The sequence below is a fragment of the Lolium perenne genome, chromosome 5 (assembly GCF_019359855.2).
Source record: "Lolium perenne isolate Kyuss_39 chromosome 5, Kyuss_2.0, whole genome shotgun sequence".
Classification (NCBI taxonomy): Eukaryota; Viridiplantae; Streptophyta; class Magnoliopsida; order Poales; family Poaceae; genus Lolium; species Lolium perenne.
The window spans coordinates 170,186,299-170,197,366 of record NC_067248.2 but is presented as its reverse complement, the minus strand read 5'-3'; the positions used below and the strand labels follow the sequence as shown (position 1 = coordinate 170,197,366).

At 46.4% G+C, this 11,068-nt stretch overlaps 1 protein-coding gene across 1 annotated transcript; it reads right to left on the bottom strand.

Annotated features, from left to right (window-relative positions):
- Window positions 1-2,348: 2,348 nt before the first annotated feature.
- Window positions 2,349-7,318, bottom strand: LOC139831655 (uncharacterized). The gene is made up of 3 exons (XM_071820970.1): window positions 4,955-7,318; window positions 4,719-4,789; window positions 2,349-4,599 (listed from the first exon to the last, which is right to left on the bottom strand). Exons 1-3 carry the CDS (start codon window positions 7,316-7,318, stop codon window positions 2,349-2,351), a joined length of 4,686 nt encoding a protein of 1,561 aa, XP_071677071.1.
- Between the last annotated feature and the right edge of the window lie 3,750 nt (window positions 7,319-11,068).

The window sequence follows — 11,068 nt, the reverse complement described above, 5'->3', positions numbered from 1 at the left end:
CATCAGCAACAATGTTATCTTTTCCCTTCTTAGAGCATCTCTAGTGGAAGGTGCAAATTTGGACGTGTATATCTCTATATACACGTTCATATACAAATTGCTAAATTTAACACCTCCTAGTTTTTCAGTGGAACGTGTATCAGGACGTGTAAATCAGGACGTGTATATTCCAACGGCTATATTTGATCACCATCCATCTGCAAACAATCAACAAAAACACACAGTCAACATCAAATTAGTAACCAGAGAGTTCTTCTTGTACACTTCAGGTTGTACATCAGTACAAAATCTGTAGCAAAACACTATCAAAGCACAACTATTTTATGCGCAGACCACAATCGTGCATCAAATTGACATGGAGAAGCCCCAAATTAACATGGACATATACCAAATCGACATTGCCAAGCCGGCCTCCCCACTGTCCACGGCCGCACCCGCACCCGCCGCCACCCTCCGGGCCGCACCCGGCGCCTTCCTTTTCTCCAGGGCGAGCGCCGCCGCCTCCAGGCCGCACCCGCCGCCTTCCCTTTCTCCAGGGCGAGCGCCGCCGCCCTCCAGGCCACATCGGCCGTAGCCCCCCAGCCCATCTCTCCGCGGCCGCCGCAGCACCACAGGCCATCTCTCCGCACCCGCCGCAGCACGCCAGCCCCTCTCTACGTGCCCTCCCATCTCCATGGCGCGCTCCGCCGCATCTGGCGAGCCAAGCGGCCGCCGCATCTGGAGATGGGGGCTGGCCACCGCGCGACTCCCCGCGCCTCCCCTGACCTCTTCTCTACATGCGGGAATAAAAAAGGGGCGAGAGAGAGAGCTTACCGGAGGGGAGTGGCCGCCGGCGAGCTTCGATGGCTCCGGACGGAGGTGGGATGCGAGCGGGAGCAGAGCTGGGGAGAAGAGGTTCCGTTTTCACGAGCGTGGCTTGGGCGTGTTTACTTCCACGATGAGTAGCATCGTGGATGGACGTGTAAAGCTTCCACGACCGTATACACGATCCACTGGAGACTGATTTTGGGCCAAAAACGTGTAAACGGGCTTTACACGTCCATATAGACCATCCACTAGAGATGCTCTTATCTATACCTAATAATAAAGGAGCTAACGTTTCCGTGGTTTGGTCCGTCTTTGTGCGCTTTCGTCCACCCCATAAGGCGCTTTCGTCCGTGAGTCCTACCATAGCGTGAGTCCTGTTCGCTCCGGTTTCTAATCGATGTATGTGCAGTCGTGGTTGGTTCAGTTTCCTAATTGTCGTTAATAATAACCCTGAACACGATCGAGTTCTATTTCCTACAGGGCTTCTCCCTTCCGCCTGACCGCGCGCCTCCCATGAACCAAACCCTAAACTAAACCGGGCGGCTGCGCTGGTTTCCTAGGCTCCTGGTTACGTCAGCCAGGAGAGGCGAGGAGAGCATCGCGAGGCTCTGTGGCGTTGTTCATCGCCGCCCGAGGCTGCGTAACCGGCGGCCACCGTGGCAGTGCGCTGCACCGTTGGCCAGCACGAGAGACTACCGAACCAGAAGTGGATGTGTACGACGACGGCACGCATGGAGGAAAGATCAGCGCACGGCGGGTAGTCTCATCCAGTGGCAGAAACTCATCTAGAATCGTGGAAAAGCTTTGCCTGATAGCACGAACACAAGGATGTGGAAGTCGGGTGCTCGGAAACACAGGCGTGGCTACTGGCTACCGGCGCGGGCTCAAGGTCGCGACCTCAGCAGTCTTTGGCGAATCCCCGATCTGATACAGCGATCATGCAGCCCATATGCTCGATTCCCGCTCTGTAGTTTGCGGGTAGGAATTTGGGGGAGTTCAGATTAATGAGACAATGCTCATCTGCACGATTCCCGCTCCCTACACCAGACGAGAAGGCGAGAAGCCTTTTCCGTGGAGCGATCAGGCAGCCCTTTTTTTTGCGAATAGATCAGGCAGCCCTAGACGCCCCCGCCTCAGACGTCATCGGCACCCTAGCTTTGAGTTGCTAACAAATGAGACCCTCATGCTGCCGACTTGTCAGGACCCCGGTGGGTCAAGACTTGGCCATGGCCGGAGAGGAGGAAGAAGGTGGAGCTCCGGCGGCTCAGATCTACAACTAGGTAAGGTAAAGTGCAAAACAGGAATAGAAATTTTAGGTTTTCATTAGCGTGCCTCCCATCCTCCCACTCCTACTCCTTTATATCGAAAGAGTAGGACCACGCTGATTAGCAAATCTGGTTTATTACAGCTTAAGCACGATTAACGCGCGAAAAGGTAATGGTTCAAAAAAGGGGTACATCCTGGGAGTTGGCTTCTGAGCGACGCATCTGCACCGTCCGTTGTCGATGATCCTGACACTGCCCCCTCCTGAAGACAAGACTTCAGGGCTTGAATTCTGGAAAGGTTGCCTGCATGAATTCGGCGTCTTCCCATGTCGCCTCTTCTTCCGTCATACCGTCCCAATGTATCAACCACTGTGGCACGGCGACCTCGTATTCTCCATTGCTCCTGGGAACCTGTCGACGCTGCAGTATGGACAGAGGCAGTTGTTTGAGCTTACCTGATGGAGTGAGCAGCGGTAGTCTGGGGTTTGGGACTGCAGAATCGCCGATGTGTTTCTTGAGGTTGCTGACGTGGAAGACGTCATGGAGAAGTGTACCAGCCGGTAGTTGCAGCTTATATGCCCGGCGACCCACTGTTTGGATGATTTTGAAGGGTCCATACCACTTGGAGGCAAGTTTCAGGGGATTGCCTTTGCCCAAGGCAGTTTCCCTGTGTGGTTGCATTTTGAGGTACACCATGTCACCGAGAAGGAAGGTTCTGGGAGTTCTGTTTTGATCAGCATATTTCTTCATGGATCGTTGTGCCTTTGCCAGGTTTTGCTGCAAGGTTGTGACCATATTTTCCCTTTCTCCCAATGTCTGTTGTGCTTCTGGTGACAGTGTTGTTATAGTAGGTAACTCTGTCAGCAAGGGAGGAGGGTATTCATAGAGAGCTTGAAAGGGAGACATCTTGATGGCTGTGTGGAAACTTGTGTTGTACCAAAATTCAGCAGCAGGTAACCACTCACTCCACTTTTTTGGCTCTTGAAATGCCATCCATCTGAGGTACTGCTCCAAACATTGGTTGACCCTTTCAGTCTGACCATCTGATTCTGGGTGATAAGCAGTGGAAAAATGCAAGGAAATTTTCATGGCAGAGAATATTTCAGTCCAGAGCTTGCTAAGAAAAATTCTGTCCCTGTCTGTGATTATGACAGTGGGAGGACCATGGAGCTTGAGGATATTATCCATGAAGATGTGAGCAACTTTCTGGATAGTGTATGGATGAGCTAGAGGAAGGAAATGAGCATATTTGGTTAGTCTATCCACTACCACCAATATGACATCCTTTCCATGTGACTTTGGTAGACCCTCTACAAAATCCATGCTGATTGCTCCCCATTTGGTTTCTGGAATTGGAAGAGGATCCAGTAAACCAGGGTATTGTACTCGTTCAGTTTTTGAAATTTGGCACACTGGGCAGGCAGCTATTAATTGCTCCAAGTACTGCTTCATCTTTGGCCAGAAGAACAGGTGTTTGAGTTTTTGGTATGTAACCCTGTTGCCTGAGTGACCCCCAATAGCAGAGGAGTGGAAAGTGTCAAATAATTTTTGCCTCAGGTTAGTGGAAGATCCAACCACTATTCTCCCCTTGTATCTGAGAACTCCAGTTTGTACTGTGTAATTTGCATGGCTATTAGGGTTGAGAGCCACTTCCTGTAACAGTTTGGAACATTCTGTGTCTCCAATATAGGAGTCAGTTACCTCTGTTGCCCAAGTAGGGGTGGCTAGAGTAATTGCCATATTTGTATCTGTAGGATCTGGGTCTAGAGGTTGGAATTTCCTGGACAGGGCATCAGCTGCTGTGTTATCACATCCTTTTTTGTATTGGATGGAATAGTCAAATTCCAAGAGCTTCAGCATTAACTTGTGTTGTATTCCCTCTAGTAGTTTCTGGCTGGCTAAGTATTTGAGACTGCTTTGATCAGTTTTGATGATCAGCTTGTTACCCAGAAAGTAGTGTCTCCATTTTTTGAGGGCTTCCAAAATGGCCATGGCTTCCTTTTCATAGACAGACTTCTCTGCATTTTTGGGACCCAGACATTTGCTGAAATATGCCAGAGGCTTAGATTGTTGCATTAGCACTGCTCCTAACCCAGTGTGGCAGGCATCTGTTTCTAAGGTGAAAGGAAGTGTGAAATTGGGTAAGGCCAGCAGAGGTGGCTTGGACATCACTTGTTTTAGTTGCTGAAATGCTCTATTTTGGTCAGAAGTCCACTGGTATGCATTTTTCTTCAGGACAGCATGCAAAGGTTGACAGATGTGAGCATATCTAGGAATGAATCTTCTGTAGTAACCAGTGAGTCCCAGAAAGCCTCTGAGCTGCTTGATGCACTGTGGTGTTGGCCAATTAATAATGTCCTGTATCTTGGATGGGTCAGTGGCCACTCCTTTGCCAGAGATAATATGCCCAAGGTACTCTATCTGTGGTTGCTCAAATTGGCACTTGGATATTTTTGCCTTGAGTTCATGCATTCTGAAAATATTGAGGACAATTTTCAGGTGTTCTAGGTGCTCTTCCTTGGATTTACTGTATATGAGAATATCATCAAAGAATACCAGAACAAACTATCTCAGATATTTGGAGAATATGTTGTTCATTAATTCCTGGAAGGTAGCAAGAGCATTGCACAAGCCAAAAGGCATTACCAAGTATTCATAGTGGCCCATGTGTGTGGAGAAACCAGCTTTGTGGGAATGTCTTCCTCATGCATTCTTATCTGGTGATATCCAGATTTTAAGTCCAATTTAGAGAAAATGACTGCTCCTTGCAATTCATCCAGTAAATCCTCTATGACGGGGATTGGAAATTTATTTTTGATAGTGAGTGCATTGAGAGCTCGAAAATCAACACAGAGTCTCCAAGACTTGTCCTTTTTCCTAACCAGAATCACAGGAGAAGAAAATGGACTTTTGCTTAATTTGATTTCCTTATTCTTCAACATTTCTTTGATCACTTGCTCAACAGCATTTTTCTGGCCGTGTGACATCCAGTAAGGCCTGATGTTGGGTGGTTTGGCATCAGGAAACAATGGAATTTGATGGTCACAGTGTCTTGGGGGAGGAAGGCCTACTGGTGGTTGGAAAATATCCTGGAATTGCTGCAGCAAGGTATTGACTGGTTCAGATACTGGTGGTTGTAGTCCTTCAGTGTTGACAGTGTCAGGTTGTACACTGCAGAGCCAATACCCAGAAGCTCCTTTGGCAATTAATTTGTTGCATTTCTCAGATGAGATGAGGAGTTTATCTGTGGGGAACAGATGATCCTTTAGAGTAAGGACCTTGCCATCTACTCCAATTACGAGTTGCCTCTTCAGGAAATCAAAAGTGACTGGATTGTGTTGTTTGAACCAGTTAACCCCCAAGATGATATCTGCTCCTTGTAGCTCTAATATTTTGAAGTTGGTAGTGAACTTGTGGCCTTGTATACTGAACTGACAGTCATAAGCTGTAGCTGTAGAAGAGAGGGTACCACCACCAGCTACTTTTACACTTCTTTGTTTGGTAGCAGTTAGGGGAATATTGTGAGCTTGAGCAAATTTCAGGTCCATGAAAGTATCAGTACTGCCAGTGTCGGCCAGAGCCACTGCTGAAGCTTTGTTCAGCTTCAGTAGGAGAGAAATTGTGGAGTCACCTGGACATCCATTGTAAGCTGCAGATGATATATTCATTAGCTGTTCATGTTCTTCTGGAATCTCAGGAACTGCCTCTATTGGTGGGGCTTGCTGTATGGCAACAGGTTGGTGCTGGACTTCCTCTGCTGCTGGGTTCTCCATGTCATGATCATTGCCTTGCATTTCAATCACCTGCAGGGCTCTTATCATTGGTTGGCATTTGTGCCCAATTATCCAATTTTCTGGACAATACCAACACTTGCGAGGTTCTCTTACTCTGTCGTTTGCTGCCCTGTTTCTGTTATCTCTGGGTACTATAGGTCTGTTTGGTGCCAGGGGAGCTCGAGCTGGAGGGAGGATTTGTCCAGGTCGTCTGATGACAGAGTTGGACGCCTTTTCGTATTGCCTGGCATACCAGTATGCAGACAACAATGAATCAGGTTTTTGACATTGCACTTGATGCTTGATGCTTTCCTTCAGACCACTGATAAAACGGTCAACAAAGAAGTCCTGAGGCAGGTAATTTCTGTCCCTTTTCATCAGAGTCATCCATGATTCATATGAGTCAATGTATGTGTTTACTGTCGTCAGTTGCTTCAGTAGTTGCAGTTGATCCATAGGATCATTAGAGACTGCATCAGGGAAACGATCTATGAGGACTTGACTGAGTTGTTCCCAAGACAGAGTTCTCAAATTTAGTCCCGAGGTACTTATCCACGTTTTAGCCTGTCTTCTGATGTGGGCCAAACCCCATTTCACTCTGTGCTCTACTGGAATGTTGACCAAGTCGAGAATATCTTCACACTCAAGCAGCCATGCTCTTGGGGCTTCACCTAAGAAAATAGGCAGCTCTACATGTGGTGTCCGCAGATGCACCTCGTAATTGTTCTGAGGTTGCTGTGGGTGAGGAAATCGTTGACTAGGTTGTGGTTGTGAGTAGATGGGGTGGTTTTGCTGTGCCAGTTGTGGGGTATGGATTTGTGGTTGAGGCTGTGGTGTAGGAGTCGGTGGTGGTAGGAATTGGGTTTGGGTGAAAGGTGAGTGGTACTGTGGTGGATAGTATGGGTTTTGGCTAGTGTTGGGAACGGAGGAGGGATTTGCTTGTGGAACTGATGTTTGTTGATACATCTGTGGGTTGGTGTTTGGGTTTGAAACTTGGTGGTTGTGGTGGATCGGTGGTGATGTGGTATGTAGGATGGAGGTAGCGACGAGCGGTGCCGTGTATGTGTAAACTGGCTGCGTGGGTGGGAAAAAGGTGGTGGCTTTGGGTGGGTAGGTTGGGTGTGGCAAGTTCTCCGGCGTCAAGGCGCCGAATTGGGGTGGTATAGGAATGGTGGTGACCGGAGTTGGCATCGGTGTGGTAACCTCCGAGATCGGTGATAGGGAAACGTGGGACAGTGGTGGTGGTGTGGCAAGGAGGTTGCTTTGGGTGGCGGTGAGGCTGGGGAGGGAGGGAGTTGCGATCCCGGCGGCACTAGCGTACGGTATAGAAGTAAATAAGGCAGCCAGCATCTGAGTCATACGGGACATCTCACCTTGCATCGCGGTCAGGGCGGCGGACGTGTCAGCGGCGGATTGCTCGTGCTTGTCCAGCCGGCGGCGGATGGCGCGGACCTCTCGCGGTAACCGAGCCATGCGTTGCTCGTCTTCCTGATCGTCTTCCTCCGTTGTGGCGGCGCGGGCCTCGCCACGGCCGTGTCGATCGCGAGACGTAGATCGCGATCTGTTGTCTGGTGGCATGGTGATGGGGGTTGGGTAGGAGGGTGGAAACAGGGACGGGAGGGAGGGAGTCGTCTCGCTCTGATACCAACTTGTCAGGACCCCGGTGGGTCAAGACTTGGCCATGGCCGGAGAGGAGGAAGAAGGTGGAGCTCCGGCGGCTCAGATCTACAACTAGGTAAGGTAAAGTGCAAAACAGGAATAGAAATTTTAGGTTTTCATTAGTGTGCCTCCCATCCTCCCACTCCTACTCCTTTATATCGAAAGAGTAGGACCACGCTGATTAGCAAATCTGGTTTATTACAGCTTAAGCACGATTAACGCGTGAAAAGGTAATGGTTCAAAAAAGGGGTACATCTTGGGCGTTGGCTTCTGAGCGACGCATCTGCACCGTCCGTTGTCGATGATCCTAACACGACTTCGACGAGATATTGCAAATTTGTGATCACCTGTGAAGCGTCCAATCTCGCCGGCCGTTCGTCTTGCCGTTGAATTCGCTGAAGTACTTCCACAAATCTTTTACTTCCTTCCTCGCTCCCCCACACAGGAAAAGGCCGATCCGCTGCCTGAACTCGATCTCGCCAACAAGAAGCAACGGAAATCAGGAGGAAAAAAGTGACTCAGGGTTATTCAGAATCAGCTACGCCTGGGTATTCGTTTGAAGATCCTTGATTTCTCTTCCCATCGCCGCTCACGATGATGCCCATTATGACTAAATCTTTGTCAAAGCTATTAACTGTTTGATTTATGTTTTGAGCTCCATGATTAGGCACCGCAGAAGTATTCTGAAATTCAGGATGAGTTATTGGATGCACTGAAGTTGGGTGGAAGAATACATCCGTCTTCTACTTATACAGAATAAAAGCTCATACTCTTCAAATTCAGTCTCTCTGTCGACCAGTGATCTTATGTTGGAGAATGGAGAGGTTCTTCACTTCGTCGGAATTTCATAGGATGTTTTCGTTATAGCATTAGCATATTAGCAGTTTGGTTTTTTACCTACAAGAAGTTCCATGTTTTTAGGTTTATTATAAGCTACAAAATTGCGAGGTTAAAGCACATGATCATTAAACGTGATCTGGCATGTTTTTATATGCATTCACCAATAAATTTATTGCATGCCTTATTTATACTACTCTGAAGTCTTTTAAACATATTTTTTAAATCTTGATCAAGTACACTTCAAGATAAAAAAACCAGGGTATATTTTGTAAACATTTAAAACATTTTATAAAATATTATTATGTTGGTGCATGAATGTTTGGACCATAGAACGAAGAGATATATGCCATTTAATTTTTTGTAGACAAATGCTTAGAACCATTTTCTTCTATTCTGAAGTATTTTCATACTCGATTGCAAAATACATTACCATATTAATCAATTAGTGATAACCCACAAGTATAGGGGATCGCAACAGTATTCGAGGGAAGTAAAACCCAAATTTATTGATTCGACACAAGGGGAGGTAAAGAATACTTATAAGCCTTAACAACTGAGTTGTCAATTCAGCTGCACCTGGAAAAACACTAGTGCTTAATAATGTATGGAAAAGACTCAATGAACTCAACCCACTTAGCAAGACGCCTATGCAAAGTAGATTGTGCTTTCAGATATTTCAAAGCTTCATGATCAGAATGTATGATAAATTCCTTTGGCCACAAATAATGTTGCCAAACCTCAAGAACTCTAATCAAAGCATACAATTATTTATCATATATTGGATAGTTCAGCTTAGCACCAGAAAGTTTCTCAGAAAAATATGCAATTGGACTGCATCAACACACCACCAATTCCAATACCACTAGCATCACATTCAATCTCAAATTGCTTATTGGAATCAGGAAGTGCTAGCAACGGTGCAGAAGTTAACAATCGTTTCAGTTCATCAAAAGCATGATCTTGGGCAACGCCCCACTCAAAAGCAACACTCTTTTTAGTCAATTCATTCAAAGGTGCAGCAATAGTAGAAAAATTGGGCACAAAACGGCGATAAAACCCAGCTAGATCATGAAAACTTCTAACTTGACTCACATTCATGGGAGTAGGCCAATTTTGAATAGCTTCAATTTTAGACACATCTACTTCTACTCCATGCTTAGAGACAACATAACCCAGAAATATGACCTTATCTTTGCAGAATGTGCACTTCTCAAGATTACCATAGAGTTTACTATCACGCAACACTTGCAAAACATGTCGAATATATATAATATGATCAGATTCATTGCGGCTGTAAATTAATATATCATCAAAATACACAACCACAAACATGCCAATAAATTCACGCAAAACATGGTTCATCAGTCTCATGAAAGTGCTAGGTGCATTAGTCAAACCAAAAGGCATTACTAACCACTCATATAAACCAAATTTTGTTTTAAAGGCGATTTTCCACTCATCCCCTTCTTTCATCCTAATTTGATGATAACCACTACGCAAATCAATTTTAGAGAACACAGCAGCACCACTCAATTCATCTAGCATATCCTCTAATCGGGGAATAGGGTGACGATATTGAATAGTGATATTGTTTATAGCTCTACAATCTACGCACATACGCCATGTACCATCTTTCTTAGGAACAAGAATAACAGGAACAGCACAAGGACTAAGGCTTATGCGGATATAACCTTTGTCGAGTAGCGCTTGTACTTGCTTATGTATCTCCTTCGTCTCTTCGGGGTTCGTTCTATATGGTGCCCGATTGGGTAGCGAAGCTCCGGGAATCAAGTCAATTTGATGCTCAATACCTCGCAATGGTGGAAGTCCTGCGGGTACCTCATCCGGAAACACGTCGCCAAATTCCTGCAAAACATTAGAAACACCAAGAGGAAGAGGGGTCATGTCGTTAGAAACCAAAACCGTACCCCTGTACAAGAGCACAAGAGGCATGGCTGTAGGAACCTCACTAAATTCTCTCATGTCTTCTTTGGTGGCTAATGAGACTAAGGAATTCACTCTCTCACTTTTCGTTATATCACTCACAACAGTACAATTCTCTCGCCTATCTAAAGAAGCATCCTCCAAGTTGACTTCAACTTTCTGACGAGACTCATTGACAATTTGCTGTGGTGTCATAGGCTGTAAATTGATTTTCTTGCCCTTGAACTCCAAGTGATATATATTGGCACGACCATTGTGTTGCACAGAACGGTCATAGAGCCAAGGCCGACCCAATAGTAGGTGACACACCGTCATAGGAACGACATCAAAATCAATGCAATCCTTATACGGTCCAATAGCAAACTCAACACGCACCATGTGGTTTACCTTCATCTCACCATTGTCGCTCAACCACTGAATATAATATGGATGCGGGTGCGGTAGATACTTCAACTTCAGCTTGGTACACAACTCCTTGCTTGCTAAATTGCGGCAACTCCCGCCATCAATAATGACCTTGGAAGCCTTGTCAGGACCAACTAAAGCCTTTGTTTGGAACAAATTGCAGCGCTGAGTAGATGCACTAGGCAACACATTAAGAGCACGCTGCGACACAACAATGGTGCGAGCATCAGACGGATATGCATCTTCACCATCAGTGTCATAGTCATCATCTTCTGGAGCATTAGGATCAACATCTTCTCCAGTCTCGTACTCATTGTCCTCATTAATAACCATGACTTTACGGTTAGGACAATCTCTCTTGAAGTGACCCTTGCC